This window comes from Protomyctophum parallelum (genome assembly GCF_964188405.1).
Source record: "Protomyctophum parallelum genome assembly, chromosome: 1".
NCBI classification, from domain to species: domain Eukaryota; kingdom Metazoa; phylum Chordata; class Actinopteri; order Myctophiformes; family Myctophidae; genus Protomyctophum; species Protomyctophum parallelum.
Window position 1 is genome coordinate 103,998,826 of NC_139697.1, and position 23,333 is coordinate 104,022,158.

At 43.3% G+C, this 23,333-nt stretch overlaps 1 protein-coding gene across 1 annotated transcript in view; it reads left to right on the forward strand.

The window, feature by feature from the left end:
* The window catches only part of LOC310856318 (angiomotin-like), a gene marked incomplete at both ends in the record, with an annotated part of 40,917 nt that extends 26,802 nt beyond the window's left edge, over nucleotides 1–14,115 (forward strand). The window contains 5 exons of the mRNA XM_083761679.1: nucleotides 7,853–7,984; nucleotides 8,734–9,009; nucleotides 9,139–9,194; nucleotides 11,426–11,746; nucleotides 13,994–14,115. Of these exons, the coding sequence (XP_083617805.1) occupies nucleotides 7,853–7,984; nucleotides 8,734–9,009; nucleotides 9,139–9,194; nucleotides 11,426–11,746; nucleotides 13,994–14,115 (907 nt within the window). The remainder of the gene's footprint in view (nucleotides 1–7,852; nucleotides 7,985–8,733; nucleotides 9,010–9,138; nucleotides 9,195–11,425; nucleotides 11,747–13,993) is intronic.
* Between the last annotated feature and the right edge of the window lie 9,218 nt (nucleotides 14,116–23,333).

The window sequence follows — 23,333 nt, forward strand, 5'->3', positions numbered from 1 at the left end:
GTGTGTGTGTGTCACGCTGTGTGGTGTCACGCTGTTACACCACCGGCCCGCCACCAGAGGGCGCAGCTGTGGCACGCACGCACGCACGCACACACACACACACACACAGGGCGCAGCTGTAGCACACACACACACACACAACCACACACACACGAGCTGCGTTCGCTTCACACGTTTGCGCGTCTTACTTGTAGTAAGTAGTAAACTATTCACATAGTTATAAATGTTTAGGTAAACATTTACGGATGTCAACAAACAGTCTGTTCATGATTATTACTCATCTACAAACTGCTTATGAATGTTTATAAATGCTTTATAACAGGTCGTTATTGTAAAGTGTTACAGCGTTTCTCAAGCAGAGCGGTAAATTATTCCACAGCGTAGGAGCAACAAATGTGTAAGCTCGATCTCCTTTGGTTCGCAGCTTAGTGGCTTTAGGGGATAATGAGAAAACCTTTGTCTGAAGACCTAAGGTGTCTCATATTCACCTTGGGGTGCACCAGTTCACTTAAATGAATTGGGCCCAGCCCATGAAGAGATTTATAAGTAATTAATACATTTTAACCCATTCTGAACGGGCACCCATTTTGGTGTCAGCATCATGTCATGCTTTAGCTATTGAAAAATAGCATATCTACAAGCTCGTATCGCGCCACCGAGTGGCGCGATACGAGCTTGTAGGTCTGCTATTTTTGAAAAACACGAAGAACGACTGACATTTTTTAAAATCTGATCTCAGGTCAGAATGGGGTTAATCAGACCAGTGTGTGTCCAGTGGAAACCTCGTATGAATCTGATCTCAGGTCAGAATGGGTTAAATTGAATTCTGGAGTCGATTGGTAGCCAATGCAAGGCCGCAAGCACAGGAGTAATGTGTGACCTTCTTTGTGTATTGGTCAAAACAGTCTAGCAGAGGTCTAAATGGGTTCATTGATGGATATTATTTGTACCTAAATTTGACTGAGGGACTGCCATTGGATTTTTTTTAATCTTCATTTTTTCATGTCATATGAAAGCAGGGAATCATAGCTTCAAATTTGACATATTGGTTGTTCAGTTTTGGAGATATGGTTTATAGAGTAATGTCTTGCAGAGAAACAGCGAGTTTAGAAAACAGTCTTGAAAGGTTCACTTCTGTGGTCTCTAACATTACACCTATAGCTACATGTTTAAGCATTTATTTCATATTTACATGTCTTCTGTGGTCTCTAACATTACACCTAGCTACATGTTTAAGCATTTATTTCATATTTACATGTCTTCTGTGGTCTCTAACATTACACCTAGCTACATGTTTAAGCATTTATTATGTACATGTCTTCTGTGGTCTCTAACATTACACCTAGCTACATGTTTAAGCATTTATTTCATATTTACATGTCTTCTGTGGTCTCTAACATTACACCTAGCTACATGTTTAAGCATTTATTTCATATTTACATGTCTTCTGTGGACTCTAACATTACACTAGCTACATGTTTAAGCATTTATTTCATATTGACATGTCTTCTGTGGTCTCTAACATTACACCTATAGCTACATTAAGCATTTATTTCATATTTACATGTCTTCTGTTGACTCTAACATTACACCTAGCTACATGTTTAAGCATTTATTTCATATTTACATGTCTTCTGTGGACTCTAACATTACACTAGCTACATGTTTAAGCATTTATTTCATATTTACATGTCTTCTGTGGTCTCTAACAACATTACACCTATAGCTACATGTTTAAGCATTTATTTCATATTTACATGTCTTCTGTTGACTCTAACATTACACCTAGCTACATGTTTAAGCATTTATTTCATATTTACATGTCTTCTGTGGACTCTAACATTACACCTAGCTACATGTTTAAGCATTTATTTCATATTTACATGTCTTTTGTGGTCTCTAACATTACACCTATAGCTACATGTTTAAGCATTTATTTAATATTTACATTTCAGCTCTGACACTTATTTCAGACATGCTCTAGTATGTGAAGAGTCTGCCTGTGCTATAAACTCATTTTTAGGGGGAAAAAAAGAAAAAACGTTTTTCTCCTCTGGTGAAAAGCTGGAATTTGCGCGATTGATTGAAATATTTATTAACAGTTTGTAGAATTACAGTACATTTCAAGCACAAACTCAATACAAAGACTGTTAACTGTGAGTGGGCGACCCAATTAAGCATTACACTTGTTTACAACAGGGTCCACCATGTTCAATTCATCAAAACATTTAGAAACGTACAAATAGACACTTCTATATAGTTAAAGATGGAGTGCCACAATTTTTGTATTTTTCCAGCTTTTCATGTGTCTATGAGGTGACAGTACTTCATTAGACACCCTGGAGACGTTTTTATGAGCAATGGTGTAATAACTTTGTATTTAGGGTTTCTTCCTGGAGGCTGAACCCTTGACGGTCAAACGGGCCAATGAAGTAAACACGGATAGTGTGACGTACAAATATTGCACGCAACGACGCACCTCCTCCTCATTATCATTTTTTTTAAATATGCCAACCTCTGTGGGCGGAGCTGGCGTCATACACATGTGCATTTGAACATGGCGGTAGCAGGGTGCTCTGTACCAAACTGTGTGACAGCTGTCAAAAAGTCATTTCACACATTACCATCTGACAGCAGGCGTGATCAATGGCTTAATTTTATTTATAAAGACAGGGTGATTCCCTTAACAATCTCTTCGAGACTTCGCGTGTGTAGTTCACATTTCACTAATGACTGCTTCACCAACTTACAACAAGTTCATTTGGGATTTGCTAAAAAGAAATTGCTGAAGCCAGGCGCTGTCCCAACGATTTATCGTGGGGATCCAGAAAGCAGCAGCACCCGAGTATTACCAGTAAGTTAAACTTCTCTCTGGCTAAATAAAATTGAACATGTTTCGGTTTGACTGCACGTCACTGCAGTATCGCCTTGTGTCTGACACCTCCCACGCTTTCGTTGCGAGATTTTGTTTCTCTTCTCTTAAGATCACTTCTGAACATCGTATCGAAACTGTAATGGTAGTCGCGGCGACCTACAGATGTCTGTTGTTACGACGGACTGAAGAAATGAATTAATGCGTTGAAGAACACTTTTTAAACGGGTTGTTATGCCGCTATGTGTTGAATCCAACGTGCACAGGCTTTCCTGGTTGTGAACGCGCATGCGGCGCAATGACGCATCGCCGCGTTTACCATGGAGGTGTTTGATCGGGGACGAGCCTCTATGTTAATTCAACGCAGTTTGCCAAATAACTAAACGTTTTAACCGGTTGTTTCAGCCCGTCGATGTGTTTTTTCAGCCCGTCTGGACAACAGACACATGTAGATTACCGTGACTGCCTTTAGATTTTTCATACGATGTTCAGACTAATAATTTTACATTAAACCGTCACAACCTACTGACGTGGGTGGGACCAATTGGAGACATATCAGCCAGGGTCAGAGCTAGGATAGCTACATCTACATAACATAAAGTGACTGTCAATAATAATAATAATAATAATAATAATTATTATTATTATTATCTGTTTGATCTGTTATAAAGGGAGGACACTGTGGAGTTGGCTCTAATGCACATTAATATGAGAGCTTACATTTATATTTCCAAGTAAGGGGATGTAGGTTATGAAAAGATACATAGCCTAGTTAAATGGGAATGTCAGGTTGAAGGAATACACATATTGTAGTAAAATGTGTGCACTGTGCAGTGGTGCTATAAGGATGATGCCCCTGCAATGGATATACCGTAGTCATTGTTTTGCACACAATTATACCAATTGCAACTAATCCCTATTCCTATTTAGGAATTACCTGTCTGTCCAGAGCAGTGTTGCTGTACAGTCGGTGTCCAGACAACTAGACGGGCTGTAAGGACTATGGGTACCCAGCTGTCAGAGGGAACTTTGGGGAAATGCATGAGAAGCAAAGGTGTGCAGCTATCTCTGCAATAATTATACACATCTATTCTTCCATTCTGATCATAAAGTGTTGACACATCATTTCCATGTCTAATGTAGGTCTCCAGGTGAAATTCCCCAATAAATCAGTTGGAGTGGCTACGGCCGCCCCTACAGATGATGGCCCCCCACCAATGAAGAGGGCATGTCTTGTAGCTCCTTGTCCAGATTCAGCAGGCTATACTACAGACACATCATACAACCCAATTGATACAGATGTCACATACAGCCCAAGTGTGTCCAGTTTGGGTGGCTCACCCATTACCATGTGAGTTCTTGTAGTCACCAAAATATATCAGTTATCTGCTCACTTGCATGTCTCTTATGCCTGTCTTTCTTTCTCAGTCAGTGTCTGTCTGTCTCACCTCACTAATTTACTTGCCACTCACTCACTGTGTGGGATGCTGTAAAGTATGATACTTATTTGAAAAGTATAATGAAACTGCATACTGTCTTGACTGGTATATGTTTTGCTTCTCCCTGCACAGTGCGCAACCACAGTACAACATCAAGGACATCCCAAAATATCTTGTGTACGAAGATTGTCTGCTGAGTCTCTTTTATCAGTGTCCTGTCTGTGCATGCACCTGTAAGGTGAAGACAACAGTGCGTGGAACATATCTGTCCGTTCAGCAAAGCTGTCCAAGATGTGAATTCCACCGCAGGTGGGACAGCCAGCCAATGATTGGGAGTACTCCAGCAGGGAATCTCCAGTTGTCTGCTGCCATTTCATTCACAGGCTCGTCTTTTACGCACGTGAACAAGGTGGTTAACACATTTACTGTACATATGTAAATCTCCAGGACTTCTCAGGGTTCTCAATGTTTCTCAAATTTCTCAATATTAAATCCATGCATTAGGTCCTGACTGCTCTCAAGCTAAAGACCATTGGTAAAACCACATACCACAGGCATGTACGGAACTACCTGGACCCGTGTATTTATTCAACATGGAAGAACATCCAGACTGGCCTTCTGCTAATAATGAAAGCAAAGAATGGTGTCACCCTGGGAGGGGACATGAGGGCGGACAGTCCAGGACACAATGCCAAGTATGGGTCGTACACAGTCATGGACATAGAAAATGGCAATGTCATCGATGTTCAGCTGGTGCAGGTGAGATTTTATTCAGCAGGTGAAATACATGATTGCATATTGTGTTGTATGTAATTACAGTAACAAGGTGGATACAATTATTGTCTTCCCAGAGTAATGAAGTCCGCCATTCGAACAACATGGAGTTGGAGGGCCTGGTCCGCAGCTTGAAATGTATCGAGGACTCTGGTGTCAAGATCCACACCTTCATCACGGACAGACACTTACAGGTCAATAAATACCTGAGAGAGAAGAAGTCGAAAATTACACACTACTATGACGTGTGGCATGTTGCAAAAGGTATATCAATATGATAAAAATAAACGTATTGCTTATACTTACTACTTACTCTACTACACATACTATAAAACATGTTCTTCTATTTCATTCCGCTCTATTCCCAGCTGTCTCACGGAAGGTGGAGAAACTAGGGAAGGAGAAGGGGTGCGAGATGATCCAGAAATGGCAACAAAGTGTTGTCAACCACCTGTACTGGTCAACCCATCGATCTCCTTCTGGTGATGTCACAATTGCAAAGTGGACTTCTCTACTGAACCACATCCACAACAAACACAAACATGGAAACGTCCTCTTCCCTAAATGTTTGCACCGGCGAATAAAAAGACGCTCAAAGAAGTGGTTGAAATCTGGTATGTTTCATTTTTTTTATTATTATGAAGGCAAGCATATGTAGGATATACATTCTAAACTGATTATATATTGTTTTATTCCTTTGCTTTCAAGGAACTAAACCATCAGCAAAACTGAGGGACATCATCCAAAATAAAAGACTTCTGAAGGATGTGGCTAGGCTGAGCCCTCTCCATCAGACATCGGAGATTGAGGGATTTCATTCCCTCATTTTGAGATTCGCACCCAAAAATGTGGTGTTTGGATTCAGAGGGATGCTGTGCAGGTATTGGTAATGAAGTAGTGCAATCACTTATTGTAGGTACAATATAAAATGTTTGAACATTTAATTTTTCCTTCCAGGCTGTACCTTGCAGCCATGCACCAGAATGAAAACAAGAGACGAGAGCCACTACTGAGGAACGGTGAAGCGCAATACCAGATCTGGTACCCAAAATTAAAGAAGGGGAAATACTCTATAAGACCAACAAAGAAGAGGCCAACATTGAGTAAGTCTGTCCAAATATGTATTGGTTGTACATAACAAAAGTTTCAGAGGGAATGGGCTAGAAGTGTAAATAACTAAACAGGTGTTGTATATGTTTACAGAATATGTCCAAAACCTAATGGGGATTCTTTTTGATGAGGTAGTGAAGGACCCAAGAACATTTACAGCCAAGCTGCTTGAGCTGCGCATCCCACCCCCCCTGAATTCCACATACGACAGGCCAGACAAGGACACTATTACCTCGACAGGAGTGGTGTCAAGGTTCAGCCGAGGTAGGGTCTGAATCCCACATACTCCCCGTCGTCATCAGGGTATGCAGCCCGGACCCGGCAGGCCACACATGATGGGGCGACCTTACGGTTTCCCTCTCCCAAATACCCATAGATCCAGCTTGTGAAGCACCTGTATGCCAAATACCTGCAGCGCCTGGGGAAAACGGTTGTCTGTTAGATAGCAAACCAGAAACCAGGATTAGGTAGGGGTAAGAAAGTCTGCATGGGCACTAGATGTCTGTTTGTTTTTGACAGTTTGTTTTGATTTGTTTTTGTTTTTCATAGTCACTGCTGTTGCTGTTATGATTAGGTATCATCCTCCCATGGGCATCAATAAAAGGTGTATCATCATATTCTGTGTGATTCTTACCTTCTCATTCCTTTTACGTCATCAAGGGGTCCATTGAATGCCCTGTACACCTGGAGGGCATTTTCTAAAGAAAATGGGTTGAGGCATACCGGCTCCAACCCAGGGTGTAGGGACATGCACCTTGGAGGTAATAGTAGCTGGTTCAATTTAGCCATAACCTTCATACATTTAGGGAAGACAGTGAAGACCATATTTTAATCCTATTCTATAACATTGTGTATATTATGCAGTGCATCATCTCTAGGACAAGATGCATCATGCAGACCTGTGACAAATTGTCCTTTTACAAACAGGAACCAGTAAATAATACCTGTGGTATCTCCTGACAACATATGTTCTCCTCTTCTGTTCCCATGGCTTGGCAGTGACCACATGAACACCTTTATGGACAAAGGAATGGCATTAGTAGTATCCATTGCCAGAATTTGTGAAAGCTAATGGATCCAGCTTTATCAAACATCTATATAATGAGGTTTAACATTGTTAGCTGTTAACATTTCTTACCATTCAGATGGGTCCACATTTTGGCGGTTGTGGTGGACCAGTTGTACATCATCCTCTTCATCTGAACCAGAATCTGGTTCAAACATATATGGCTGAACCTCACCAATCTGTCCTCCCTCTGCCATTTTATATTTGTAAACACATGGGCGGAGCCATGGGCAGTCCTTTTGTAAGAAGGGGGAGGGACTATGACAGGTGGGTGGTCTTAAAGTAGGAGGCGGGGGGCTGGATAAGGTGGGTGGTGCTAAGGTTAAACTCACGCATACCTAATGCACTGGTGGGTGTGTCCACATAAAACCATCATTTTAACAAATACTGTACACTTTTTTGAAAAAATTATACCTCATATACACCTAAATACACCTGAGGATCATGTTTAAGTGTGGAAAAAAATCACGGCACTCCATCTTTAAAGAACAGAACAGGAATTCATCATGAAGGAGGCAAAAAGGGAAAAGAAACATATACAGTGAGGGGAAAGGTGATGCGTTTCTGTATATAATATGATCTGGTCTCCAGGGATACGTCCATGTCGTCGGTGATCAGCCACTCCTCCAGCAGTAGCTATGACATCTCGGTGGAGGCGCGGATCCAGAAGGAAGAGGAGGAGATCCTCATGGCCAACAGGAGGTGCATGGACATGGAGAGCAGGTAGCGCACACGCACACACACACACGCACACACACACGCACACGCACACACACACACACACACACACACACACACACACACACACACACACACACACACACACACACACACACACACACAAAATGGAAAAAGAAATGGAAAAAAATAGGGAAAGAAATATGAAAAAAAATAGAAAAAAAATAGGAAAAAACATTTTATTTCTGTTTATATACCTTTTTTTTCATCGGATATCGATGATTTATTCTTTGAGAAACTAAAAAGGAATACAGAATAATTCTAAATCGATAAAACTGTATTTATTTTATAGATAGAAACTTGTACCATACTTCATAATACTACTGAAGGCTGACAAAGGGTGAATTGCAAAGTTGCAAAATTGCAAAAATCTCAAATCTCAAATCGAACAAATCTCAAATCGAACAAATCGAATCGAACAAATCTCAAATCGAACAAAATCTCAAATCGAACAAATCTCAAATCGGACAAATTGAATCGAACAAATCTCAAATCGAACAAAATCTCAAATCGAACAAATCTCAAATCGAACAAATCTCAAATCGAACAAATCGAATCGAACAAATCTCAAATCGAACAAAATCTCAAATGTCTGTCTGTCTGTCATATCTCTCTCTCTCTCTGTCTGTCTGTCTGTCTGTCTGTCTGTCTGTCTGTCTGTCTGTCTGTCTGTCTGTCTGTCTGTCTGTCTGTCTGTCTGTCTGTCCCTCCCCCCTCCCCCCCCCTCCCTGTAGGATAAAGAACCTCCATGCTCAGATCATAGAGAAGGACGCTATGATCAAGGTGCTCCACCAGCGCAGCCGCAAGGATCCCAGCAAGGCGGACGGCCTCGGCGGCGAGCGGGGCCTCGGCGACCGCGGCCTGGGTGGGGCCTCGGCCATGCGGCCCTCCAAGTCCCTCATGTCCATCTCCAACGCCACGGGGGGAGGAGGGGGCGGGGGAGGCGGGGGCTCTGGGGGCCTCCTGTCCCACAGCCTGGGTCTGAGCAGCTCGCCCAACGCCCTGCTGCTGTCCCACCACACCCTGCAGGGCCTGAGGAGCGGCTCGCCCAGCGGCGCCCAGGCCGGGGGGGTGGGGGGGGTGGGGGGGGACAGCTCCATCCTGCTGTCCTCCCACCACAGCATGGGTCTGCTGAGCAGCTCGCCCATCACCGAGGAACGCCGCAACGACTCCTCCGGCTGGAAGGGCAGTCTGGGTGAGTTATGCTTTAAGCAGGAAGGAAAACAGCTTGTGCGGAACTCCCCTTTAACCCATTCTGACCTGAGATCAGATTCTAACGCACAGAAGAATGGTGGTTCTTTAACGCATTCTGACCTGAGATCAGATTCTAACGCACAGAAGAATGGTGGTTCTTTAACGCATTCTGACCTGAGATCAGATTCTAACGCACAGAAGATTGGTGGTTCTTTAACACATTTTGACCTGAGATCAGATTCTAACGCACAGAAGAATGGTGGTTCTTTAACGCATTTTGACCTGAGATCAGATTCTAAAAATGCCTTAAATCCTGACAGTTTAAAAAAATAGCGGACCTACAAGTTCGTAGCGCGCGGCATATAATATGCTATTATTCTTTTTTATTGTGAAAATGTGCCGCAAATCTTTGAATATATATTCTTTCCCAGCAAAGGTTTTTAACTCATATCTTTGCTACTGGGGGAGGGGTCCCTGGAACAACATATTTTTAGATGGCAGACAGCGGGCCCTTGACATGAAATAGTTTGAGAACCACTGATGACATAAAGCAGTCCCTGGGTCCTTCATCAGCACACTTCACAAAAGTTTAAAAAAACCTAGGAGTGTTATTTGACCAGCAAATTAATTTCGAGCCACATAAAAAAGCGGTTCAAACCTGTTTCTTTCAGCTAAGAAACATTTCCAAAATCAAGTCGCTTTTAACCCCTCGAGATCTGGAACAACTCATTCATGCTTTTATTTCTTCCCGGCTGGACTATTTTTTTATTTTCTTTAAGATATTTTTTTGCGGCTTACGCCTTTTATTGGTTTTTGAAGGGACAGACAGTAGGCTGACAGGAAACGGGAGAGAGAGATGGGGGGATGACATGCAGTAAAGGCCGTGTCGGGCTCGGGAGTCGAACCCGCGGCACACTGCGACTGGATTACCAGTCTCATATCACCCCTGTGCTTGCTGCTTTACACTGGCTTCCAATTGACTGCAGAATCGTTTTTAAATTTTTATTAATCACTTTTAAAGCTCTCCATGGGCTGTCTCCCATGTATATAACTGAACTATTATTCCCCCATATCAAATGTGAGAACACTGAGGTCTTCAGGTAAAGACCTGCTCAAAGTTCCTAATACGAGACTGAGAACAAAAGGCGATAGAGCTTTTGAAGTTGTAGCCCCTTCCCTATGGGATGAATTACCCCTTTCCCTAAGGACTCAAGGAGGGCAGAATCTGTCGAGACGTTCAAAAAGCTTCTAAAAACCCATTTGTTTCAAAAGCACTTTTGTCTGTAATATTGTCTATATGGTACTGCATGTTTATATATATATATATATATATATATATATATATATATATATATATATATATATTTGTATTATTACTCTGTCATTGTGTTTTCGTTTTATTGTTGATCCATGTGTTGCTCTTGTTTTATTTCATTTAATTATTGTACTATTTGTTTTGATTTACCTTACCTTAGCTTACCTTACCACTGACAGAGTTCTGTGATTTACTCCCTCAGGGCTCCTGTTGGGTCCAGAGTTCATATCATTGTTGTTCTCCATCAGGGCTCCTGTTGGGTCCAGAGTTCATATCATTGTTGTTCTCCATCAGGGCTCCTGTTGGGTCCAGAGTTCATATCATGTTGTTCTCCATCAGGGCTCCTGTTGGGTCCAGAGTTCATATCATTGTTGTTCTCCATCAGGGCTCCTGTTGGGTCCAGAGTTCATATCATTGTTGTTCTCCATCAGGGCTCCTGTTGGGTCCAGAGTTCATATCATTGTTGTTCTCCATCAGGGCTCCTGTTGGGTCCAGAGTTCATATCATTGTTGTTCTCCATCAGGGCTCCTGTTGGGTCCAGAGTTCATATCATTGTTGTTCTCCATCAGGGCTCCTGTTGGGTCCAGAGTTCATATCATGTTGTTCTCCATCAGGGCTCATGTTGGGTCCAGAGTTCTGTGGTTTACTTAGACGACATTGTTGTTCTCCCTCAGGGCTCCTGTTGGGTCCAGAGTTCATATCATTGTTGTTCTCCATCAGGGCTCCTGTTGGGTCCAGAGTTCATATCATTGTTGTTCTCCATCAGGGCTCCTGTTGGGTCCAGAGTTCATATCATTGTTGTTCTCCATCAGGGCTCCTGTTGGGTCCAGAGTTCATATCATGTTGTTCTCCATCAGGGCTCATGTTGGGTCCAGAGTTCTGTGGTTTACTTAGACGACATTGTTGTTCTCCCTCAGGGCTCCTGTTGGGTCCAGAGTTCCGCACCGACTCCCTGCGGACGGGCTCCATCTCCTCGTCTCCGTCTCCCGTCCTGCCCTCCACGCCCATGTCGGCCATGATGGCGTCCGCCCTGTCGTCCACGCCCGTCCTCACGTCCTCCGCCGGACACTCCAAGACGGGCAGCCGCGACAGCTGCACGCAGACGGACAAGAGCAGCAGCCAGCTGCCGCCGCCGCAGAGCAGCGCCGCTGCTGACTGCAGCAGCAAGCAGAGCAGCATGACGCTGCCCGCTCGCCTCTCCTCTCCCAGCCCCGTCTATGTTCCTGACCGCCTCGCAGGTCAGTAGATAAATACTATAACCCTGACCACCTCACAGGTCAGTAGATAAATACTATAACCCTGACCGCCTCACAGGTCAGTAGATAAATACTATAACCCTGACCGCCTCACAGGTCAGTAGATAAATACTACAACCCTGACCGCCTCACAGGTCAGTAGATAAATACTAACCCTGACCGCCTCACAGGTCAGTAGATAAATACTAACCCTGACCACCTCACGGGTCAGTAAATACTAACACTACCTCAAATACTAATTATTAAACATTAAGTTCAGTTCAGTTCAGTTTTATTTTCAGAGTCAATGGACAACAGAAAGCAGAGTGAATAAACTAATGGTAATAATAATAAAGAAACTAAAAATACTTGCCCAAATCCAAATGTGCCAAAATGAGCTAACCTCATCATTTTGTGATGACGGCTATGGCCATCTTTTTTTTTTTTACCAAAGGAGGGTTTTTGGTGCAAAACGAATGCTTGGAATGGGTTCATAATCATGAAAACACCCTATAGTTTGACACATCACATGCTACTTAAAGCATAATGAAATTTAGAACATTTTGCCAACATAATTATTGGTTGTTGATGGTACCCCAACTTTCAGCAGCTGTCAAACATTCCCCTATAGGGTGGTTGAATAGAAACCAATGTGGGACATGTTATTAGACACCTTTACAAACACATTGGTGAAGACAATTCTTGTTAAAGGACCACTTCACCACTTTTCAACCTATCTTCATATAATAGGTCCTCACTAATAATCATGATAAAAAAGCATGATTTACTTCTACTCGGCCTGTGTCTCATAGGAGGGCTGCGGGCAGTTCAGAAACCGTCTTCCAGTGACATCATCGATGGGGAATACAAGCTAATAGAAACTGCAGGCTTCCTAGTCCTGAAAAGTTGCAATGCGAAAATGGAAGCCATCGTTCTCACGATAATGGAAATCTAAATATTTTTGTCAAAAAATCTTGTTTAAAAAAAAATCTGCCTAATGATGATGTCACTGGAAGACGGTTTCTAAACTGCCCACAGCCCTCCTATGAGACACAGACTGAGTAGAAAAGAATCGTGCCATTTTATCATGATTATTAGTGAGGACCTATTATATGAAGATAGGTTGAAAAGTGGTGAAGTGGTCCTTTAAGATTTGACATTATTCTGATAATATTCCATGACTATAAACATTTACAAAAGGTGAAGAAAGCTCTGGAGCATCTAAGAGCGTTTGAAATTGAATGCCGTTGTAGTTTTTTTGCCGTTGTGACATATTTCACGAGCACGCTCTCAGCATACTTCATGAAGTTAACTTAACTATAATTTGAAAAGGCTGAGTGAGTGTGGGAATATATAGTGGCCCTCTCCATCGTCAAAGTTGCCTGTTGTACCCCTGCTGTTGACCACAGATTGTTTTGACTGAAACATTTTTTTATTTAGTTTATTTAGGATCCCCATTAGCTGTTACACCTGGCAACAGCAATTCTTCCTGGGGTCCTCACAGAGTATTATACATACAAAAATTGAAATAAGAACAACATTACAGATATCACAAAATAAATAAATTAAAGCATAACAACCATGCAACAACCGTGCATTCACTCTAGATTACATTAAAATAAACAGAATTACAATTTACCATATATATAAAAAGTCCTTCAGTCTTTTCTTAAAATGCCTTTTACCCTTAATTTCTGTAATGCATACTGGTAGAGAGTTCCAGAAAGTCATTGCCCTGTACATGACTGTATTCTTCATTGCTTCAGTTCTTGGCTTAGGCACTGTAAATCGACCCATTGCAACATGTCTGGTATTATGTATATGTCTATCGCTGGTATAATGAATATTTTTATATAAGCATTTTGGTTTTTTATTTGAACAAATGTTCCTAAAAAATCCAGCCAGACTGGCAGCTAATCTCTGCTCCACCAACAGCCATGACAGCTTCTGATGATTTAACAGTGTACACTGTACTAGATCTAGTATTGCAGTTCAGGGCAAGGCGAGCTGCCTTATTCTGGGCTATTTGTAATTTACGCAGGTCCTTTTTAGCTGCATTGGACCACACAACTGGACAATAGTCAAGGTGGGATATCACTAGTGCCTGGATGACGTTGTTGTTGCACGTTGTGCTGTTAACTAGTGATGTTTACCTAGTTCGTGTGTGTGTGTGCGTGCGTGCGTGCGTGTGTGCGTGTGTGTGTGTGTGTGTGCGTGTGTGTGTATGTGTGTGTGCGTGTGTGTTTCTAGACATCCCAGGGTTCCACAGCAGTACTCTGGAGAGGCGGGCTCCCGTTCAGTCCCACCCCCAACAGGCTCCGCCCCCAACCCAACAGGAAGTGGACAATGACATGGTGGAGATCCTCATCTGACCTCTGTGACCTTTGAGGTCAGGTGACGGTCATCCTGAAGACCACACACACACACACACACACACACACACACACACACACACGCACACACACACACAGGTGAAGGATTGTATTTCCCGTTAGCTCCTATAGCCGCTAGCTGTGAGTGGCAGTTAGGAGCACCAATGACATTTCAGCCACAGATGTTTGAAGCTCCTCCCCAAAACAACGCTTCCATGTCAAAAACCTACAATCTGCATTCCTGATTGGTCGAAATCTACAATCTGCATTCCTGATTGGTCGAAATCTACAATCTAGCATTCCTATTGGCCAAACATGGTCACAACATGAACGTTTTGTAGTTTTGTTTTTCAGTTCAGTTAAAAAAGACGACAGAAGATTAAAGTTTTCATGACATATTCTTTTTTTTCTTTTCTTTTCTTTTCTTTTCTTTTCTTTTCTTTTAGGTTTCATGACCTCAATATTACACCCAAACACAACAACCTGAACTTTGAGCATTCAGTGGATGTTCTGTGGTCTGGGGGGGGGTTTCTCTGTGTGTTCTGAAGCCTTTTGAGCTGCAATGAACACATGGCAAACAGGCCTCAACAGTGACGTCATCTGCTGGCAAATCCTTACGTCATAAAAGGATTTGTGGCCAGAAAACCGCCAGACCACAGAAATTCTACTGAATGTTAAAAGTTCATGTGTTTTTGGGTGTGATTGAGCTCAGAAAACAAACAAAAAAAAGAAAAATGACAAAAACTCAATTTTTTATGTCACGAACCCTTTAAAACAAAACCATGGCAGGCTGCATAAGGCTGAGATGTTCAGATCTTACATTTCAGTTCTATTTTAGTTCTATGTTTCACTTCTTATATTTCACTTCTTATGTTTTATCTAAAATCTAAAACCCAGACCGGTAGGGAGGGAGAGAGAGAGAGAGAGAGAGAGAGAGAGAGTGAGAGAGAGAGAGAGGGGGGGGTCACTGGCATAGACTCCCATTGTATGAATCCATCCATCTTCAACCGCTTATCCGTAGTCGGGTCGCGGGGGCAACAGCTCCACCAGAGAGCTCCAGACTTCCCTCTCCAGAGCAACATTAGTGACTTCCTCCTGGGGGGGATCCTGAGACGTTCCAAGGCCAGTGAGTCGATGTATTTCCTCCAACTGCGCCTTGGTCTGCCCCGGGGTCTCCTCCCAGTGGAGATATAATCCATCTGGTCCTTGGTCTGCCCCGGGGTCTCCTCCCAGTGGGACGTGGTCCTTGGTCTGCCCCGGGGGTCTCCTCCCAGTGGGACGTGGTCCTTGGTCTGCCCCGGGGGTCTCCTCCCAGTGGGACGTGGTCCTTGGTCTGCCCCGGGGGTCTCCTCCCAGTGGGACGTGGTCCTTGGTCTGCCCCGGGGGTCTCCTCCCAGTGGGACGTGGTCCTTGGTCTGCACCGGGGGTCTCCTCCCAGTGGGACGTTGTCCTTGGTCTGCCCCGGGGGTCTCCTCCCAGTGGGACGTGGTCCTTGGTCTGCCCCGGGGTCTCCTCCCAGTGGGACGTGGTCCTTGGTCTGCCCCGTGGGTCTCCTCCCAGTGGGACGTGGTCCTTGGTCTGCCCCGGGGTCTCCTCCCAGTGGGACGTGGTCCTTGGTCTGCCCCGGGGGTCTCCTCCCAGTGGGACGTGATCCTTGGTCTGCCCCGGGGGTCTCCTCCCAGTGGGACGTGATCCTTGGTCTGCCCCGGGGGTCTCCTCCCAGTGGGACGTGGTCCTTGGTCTGCCCCGGGGGTCTCCTCCCAGTGGGACGTGGTCCTTGGTCTGCCCCGGGGGTCTCCTCCCAGTGGGACGTGCGTCGAGGACCTCCCTATAGGGAGACGCCCGAGAGGAGTCCTAACCAGTCTTATGAATGGAACGCGGAAAATTCTCTTTCTATCTCAATGCAGAAGTTCCACTGTTTGGAACTACATGAGGCAGCATCCCGCTTGGTAGCGAGATCAAAACACGACACAACTCTCTCTCTCTCTCTGTCTACTGTTTGACGTTCCTCACTGAAGATGAAACACTAGAGGGCGCTATAGCGGGTTCAGCTCATATGTACAGTGTTGCTAACTGGAGGCTAACTGGTTTAGCTTAGCCTCCGACCTTTGGACCAAATCTATGGACTCTACCTTCCTGTTGCATATTATTGCACTACTTATTTGTTTTTTAATGATTTTGTAGTTTTGACTGTTTGTTTGTATTTGCTTAGTTTTTTTCCCCCTTCATTACATCAAATCATTTGACGGTAGATATTTGTATTTATGTTTTAGTCGTTTTCTTTTGTTTGGATCACGGCAGTGCATTGGGTATTCTGATCGGACATTTCATCTGATTGGCTGAGAGGTACATTCCCGCCCAATCAGGGGCTGACATTCCTATGGATGAGTTTAAAGTTTAGAAGCGTGTCTCTGGACTAGACCAACAATGCACAGGTATAAAAAGCTCAGACACCTCATTGGCCACTGCTGTGGTTTCATTGGAGTGACCTCATTGGCCGCTGCGGTTTCATTGGAGCCACGTGATTGGCCGCTGCAGTTCCGTTGGAGCGACGGGTATGTCAAGCGCAAGTGCGGAAGGCACGATGCGTCGGTCCAAGCCTGACTCATCTGATTGGCTGAGAGGAGGTACATGCGTCGGTCCGAGCCTTCGTCATCTGAGAGGAGAAAAGCCTGGGAAGGCAGAGACGGAAGTGTCGTTATATTTTTCGACCCAATCACAACACTTGATTGATTAGATGTTTAAAGCGTCAACCTCATTTCCTTGAGCGGTACTGTACTTCCGCCAAAATCCTGCAAATTCCGCCCACCCCAAAAAAACGAGCGTATAGGTCTTGCCTATCGAGATTGGCATGAGAAAACAAACGTTTACAAATTTTACATTGCCTCTGATTGGCCTGCCGAACGACAGAGTGATGTAGTAAGAGAGTGGCGACACTATAGCGTTGACTCCCATTATTGTAACAATGGAATGCGGAAGTGCTCATTCTATCTCAATGGGATAGTTCCGGCCATAGGAGCAATGTGTGGAACTATAGCCCATAGCACCCCGCTTTGTCTCAATGGGATAGTTCCAATGTTTGGAACTATAGCCCATAGGCAACCCGCTTTGTCTCAATGGGATATTTCCAGCCACAGGAGCAATGTGTGGAACTATAGCCCATAGGCACCCGCTTTGTCTCAATGGGATAGTTCCAGCCACAGGAGCAATGTGTGGAACTATAGCCCATAGGCATCCGCTTTGTCTCAATGGGATAGTTCCAGCCAATAGGAGCAATGTGTGGAACTATAGCCCATAGGCACCCGCTTTGTCTCAATGGGATAGTTCCAGACACAGGAGCAATGTGTGGAACTATAGCCCATAGGCACCCGCTTTGTCTCAATGGGATAGTTCCAGCCAATAGGAGCAATGTTTAGAACTATAGCCCATAGGCACCCGCTTTGTCTCAATGGGATAGTTCCAGCCAATAGGAGCAATGTTTAGAACTATAGCCCATAGGCACCCGCTTTGTCTCAATGGGATAGTTCCAGCCATAGGAGCAATGTGTGGAACTATAGCCCATAGGCACCCGCTTTGTCTCAATGGGATAGTTCCAGCCACAGGAGCAATGTGTGGAACTATAGCCCATAGGCACCCGCTTTGTCTCAATGGGATAGTTCCAGCCAATAGGAGCAATGTTTAGAACTATAGCCCCGCTTTAGCCCTGCGAGATAGAAGTGTGTCACTACTCTACACTCTGCCGAACGCCACGCGTCCGCGTGCGTCCCAGAAGCTTTCCCCACCTCCAGATACCCGAAAGGAGGCGTCTACCTTTTCTATGTCAATGTCCACAATGCACTGCTGCCTCTATGACATCACACACCACGGACCACAATGCACTGCTGCCTTTATGACATCACCACCACCACCACCCACCACAGACAGAGAGACCCACAATGCACTGCTGCCTTTATGACATCACGACCACGGACCACGATGCACTGCTGCCTTATGATGTCACCACCACGCACGGACCACAATGCACTGCTGCGGCGTTATGACATTTTCCACGGTGGTTTCGTTTTGATGCCCGTTAGGACCCCACTGGATGGGGTTCAGAGGTCATGTAATGAAGAAGAAGAGTTTAAACATGTTACTTAATTATCCAAATAGTTACTGAACCGTCTGTCTGTCTGTCTGTCTGTTGGACCCAGCCGCGTCACGTTCCTATAACGGCGGTGGGTGCCAAAAAAAGAATAATAAAAGAAAAAGCCCAAACTGGTACACCCGATAGGCTACTATTTAATATTTCCCTTATTTTTGATACATTTTCTTATCACGTCTATGGTATGAAAACAATGCTAAGGAGTTGCTTCAATGAAATATAATTGCTTTAAGCTGAAAACGATATGTTTAATGATGTTTTTTAGCGTTGTTACATTTATCATGCATGCCAATTAATCTGACATGCGCAGCAATTGTAACACTGGAACAGCGTCCACGTTCGGTTTAATAACTCCCGACCTGTTTTATAAAAAAAATAACTTGAAGTGGTTTATGGTAGCTGACATGTGTAGGTCCGTTGCCTGAAAATATTACATGTGTAGATAAACGGATCTCTGAGTAAAAAAATGAAACGTGCAAAGTGTTACATCGTTGGCGGCTCTCCCCTACTTTATTTACAATTTGCTAATGAACACAGTGTTTCAGTTCACAACGAACACATTAAATTGTTTCAGTATTTTGTTTCAACATTTCAGCATGATCAATGATAAACAGCTAGCAGTCGCTTTCTGGCGGTCGCTTATTGACGTACCATTTAATGTACGTGATCCAGGTAAATGTCTCTTTCCAGTAGGGTTGATATTTTCGGGCATATTTTGCGGCTTTTGCTCGGCGGCTGGCTATTAGCTGCTCTTAAAAGAGCCGTTGTGTTGGCGCTGAAGATAGTGCTGTCAGCCTCGGCAGCTACTTGTAGAGTCGGTGTTCATCATCGTAGATTCGTAGTCAAATGGAAATGCATCCTGTACTGTAATGTATGTAGATACTCTCTACCTGGCAGCAGAACAAAAGCCACCTTATTAGCATTTGAATGCCCATGGGCGGCGACCCAACACCTATCTGGCCCGCGCCCGACGCTGCACAAGGTATGTGACTACGTGACATTTCATTCAGGACAGTCAGACAGTGGGTGCATATTCTGCTATTAAAACAGAATGCCAGTGGGTGCAGCTGCGCTTCTGCACCCCCGTAGATGACGCCGGTGGTTGGACCTATCGGTTGGTTTTGAACAGTGGTGGACTCAAGTACTCATTCACCAGAAGGTCCCCAAACCTAAACAGCTATGTTTCTATGTCAGCCGTTCTTCGATTTTTCAAAAATAGCAGACCTACAAGCTCGTAGCGAACTTGTAGATCTGTCGTGAACTTGTAGATCTGCTATTTTTCAATAGCTAAAGCATGACATAATGCTAACACCAAAAGGGGTTTTAAAGTATGTCCTAATGTTACAGTATGGCATACAATAAATTATTTCAAAGTACAGATACTCCAGATATTACTCCACTACACATGGAAGTATTCTAAACTAACAAACCATATAACGCTTGATCACATTTTGAAATAAAATAACCCCCCTAAAATGTCAAAAACTAATTTAAAGGAGAATTCCATGCTTAGAAGGCTTTCTTACCTTTATTTGTAGTTGTTACGTCCCCACCAAAGAGGTCCAGGCGTTATTTTGTGTATAAAATGCATTATTGGCTATTTCCCCTAATATAAGCCCTCAATGGGGGTTGGGTAGCGACGTAACTACTACAAATAAAGGTAAGAAAGCCTTCTAGTAGAATTCTCCTTTGATCTGTTTATGCATGATGTGTGTGGGGGTTTTTCTTTACATTTGGTCTTTTCCTAGAAATGTAGTGGAGTCCAAAGTACAATATTGGTATTTTAAATACTTGTAAAGGACAGATACTGTACTTTAAAGTACAGTACAGTACGTCGTTACTGTCCACCACTAAGTTCTGACGATGACTCGGATTGTAAACATGTTTAATAGTATTCACAAACATTAATGCATTCATAATTAATGCACATATAATGAAAATTAATAATTGTTTTTTGACATTTGTGTTTCAGACTACAACATAAAATGAGATTCACAATGAATGAATGAATGAATGTGTTTGATATTGATAACGTCTCGTGTTGGGTTGGTTGACAATCATTTAATTTGATGTACGTCCTAGTGTTTATCATTTAACTGTGACAAATTAAACTCAACAGTCTTGTGTATACAACTGGTGTATTTTTCTTTTTTACTATTTTTATCCCACGATTTTGTAACCCATCTTTTCACCCAGTGTCAATTATCTAATGTGATCCTGGGCTCTACACACCCTCCCGCCAACCTGGGGAGAGCAACGGACTGACCTCATGCTGGCATTCCATATGTTGATCTGACCTCATCAAACCCTGTACACTCAAGTCACGCTCCATATATAGCTAGTACAGAATTCTTTCCATATAATATATGGAAATAATCAACATATTATGTTGATCTGACCCCCAATGCCAAAGCGCTCGCCCATGATTGATTGATTGAAATATTTATTAACAGTTTGTAGAATTTACAGTACATTTTAAGCACAAACTCAATACAAAGACTGTTAACTGTGAGTGGACGACCCAATTAAGCATTACACTTGTTTACAACAAGGTCCACATTGTTCAATTCATCAAAACATTTAGAGACATACAAACATTTAGAGACCTACAAATAGACATTTCTATGTAGCTAAAGAACAGAACAGGAATTCATCATAGGAAGCAAAAAAGGGAAAAGATACATTATACAGTGAGGGGAAATGGGGGGGGGGGGGGGGGGGGGTGGGGGGGATTCAGATTTTACAGAGGCCAGTTTCGAATTGCAGCCATCCGTAGGTGCCCTTTGAGATCAGAGTCAAAACTTATTTCCTATTTCATCCCTAAACTTATTTTGCCATTTTTTACTATTTAAAAAAACCTTTTAAAATAGTACTTCAAATAGCTGCAAGTCATTTTAGTGGACGGGAGCAGGACGGTAAACGGAACAGGACGGATGTTAAAATATTACATATTTTTACCGTGCCGTCCAGCAGGTTTTGCTGTTTGCCATCTACCTTTTGCCTGATTCCATGTGAATGGTGAATGCATTAGATCAGTGAAGATCACCCATTATTTTGAATTATACATACACACCGCTCCAGGTCAAACCATGCAGTTGTTTTTCATGAAATGTGGCAATATGTCACCCTGCTTAGAGACAAAGACCACAACCATTGGCCAAAGGGTGGCGCTATAGCACTCAATTGAAAAACAGGCATAGATCATGAACTGCCAGCTCATGAACCGCCAGTAATAATTACTAGGTAATTACTGTCTATTACATAGGTACTAATTCAGACTCCCTGAGTCCCTGATGTTGGATTCCAGTCATCAGTGTTGGAAAAAGTAGCCTACGCACACTCAAGTATTCAAAATGAAAAATTGCAAAGTACCTTTTCCTATTAATATCAATGAATCACGGATTTAAAATGTCAAATATGCAAAAAGCTGATCTACAAGCTCAAAGCGTGTCACACCGCAACACGAGGTTGTAGATATTTTAAGATTCGAAGGCAGTTTAATCTATCTATCTATCTATCTATCTATCTATCTATCTATCTATCTATCTATCTATCTATCTATCTATCTATCTATCTATCTATCTATCTATCTGTGACAGTTACACACCTCCACCACCAGAGGGCGAAAGGCATTAAGGCAACAGTGCCTGGATTATTTTGTTGCGCATGCGTGGAAAACCTTTGACCCGGAAGTGCTTGTTTGCACAACGTAACGTGGGCGGCTGCGTCTAGTTTTCCATTACGGCGAATCGGCGATGGCGATTGAACAAACAATAAGTCAAACATGTTGTCGTGTCTCTCGGGAATTGTTGATGTTTGTGCCTTTATTACACATTCTATATTACAGTAGGAACAGAAAGCTTGGTGGAAATGTCTCCTAAAGGAGGTGAAAAGCGTCAAATGGAGTCTGTACGGCTGAAGATAAATGAACAGCTAGCGGCGGTGGGAGAGGAGATATTGTTTGTTGTGGACAAACAGCAGCGTGGCGCTGCTGATGTTTGTAGTGTGGAGCTTAGCGTCAGAGTGTTTGTGTTGGAGCGCCTCAGCGCGGTGGGAGAGTTCATGGTCAACCTCTTCCAGAGAGAGATGGAGACACTACAAACTCTGCTGGAGACACAAAACAAACTGCTGGACATTGATTTTGATATGGACATGGATCTACACACTGCAGGTTAGTAGACTCTGAACAACACCAGCTTAGATTAAGTAGCATTAAGCTATTTATTATGTTCCACAAAAGTCTACTTGAATAATCAAACTGAAAAGGTCAAATTAATAGCTAAAAAATAAATAAGAAATAAATTAGTATGCTAGTAAGGTATGAAATAAGATCAAAAACTGTATGCCTTCCCAGCCTCATCAAACATTTTCCATTGTTCTCAAAAGGCATGTCAAGAGACCTTAAACAGGCTACCCCACTTCCTCCCCCACTGAGCCTTTCAAAATAAAATATAAGTTACAATTCACTGTTCCAGAATCACTGCAGAGGAGGTTTTACTTTGAAGGGGATAGGCCTACATTATAAAGGAAGTGCAAAGGTGCTCACTAAATTGACATGACATAGGCCTACTTAAGTTTCTAATTAGAGGTGGGGGTAGGGGTGTTCGATATGGCGATAATTATCGTCGGGACGATACAACGTCTCCACGATATGGATTTTTAGAGTTATCGTTTCCATCACGATAAATGTGCTGCACACTCTATATATGCAGTTCTATGCCGTAATTTTTACTTCTGCAGTACGACGGTTTCGTTCACAAAAAATAAAAGATCTAGGCTACAAGCTAACCACACGTTGCAAGGCACCCCAATGGACGGTGTGGTTTGCTTATAACTCTGTTGAGTTCTCAGCACTCCCAAAGTCCCCGCCCCCTTTCTTCTAGGCAGAGGGGGAAACAGCATTGCGCTGAGCTGTAGCCTCATGTAGAAAACAGCTCATGTCGAGGAAGGGCGACGTGTTATAGTTCCCAAAAAGAACTCCACGTCTGTCACACAGACAGAGCCTGTGTGTTAAGACCAACGTCCGTCCGTGTGTCCGTCCGTGTGTGTGTGTGTCCGTCCGTCCGTGTGTCCG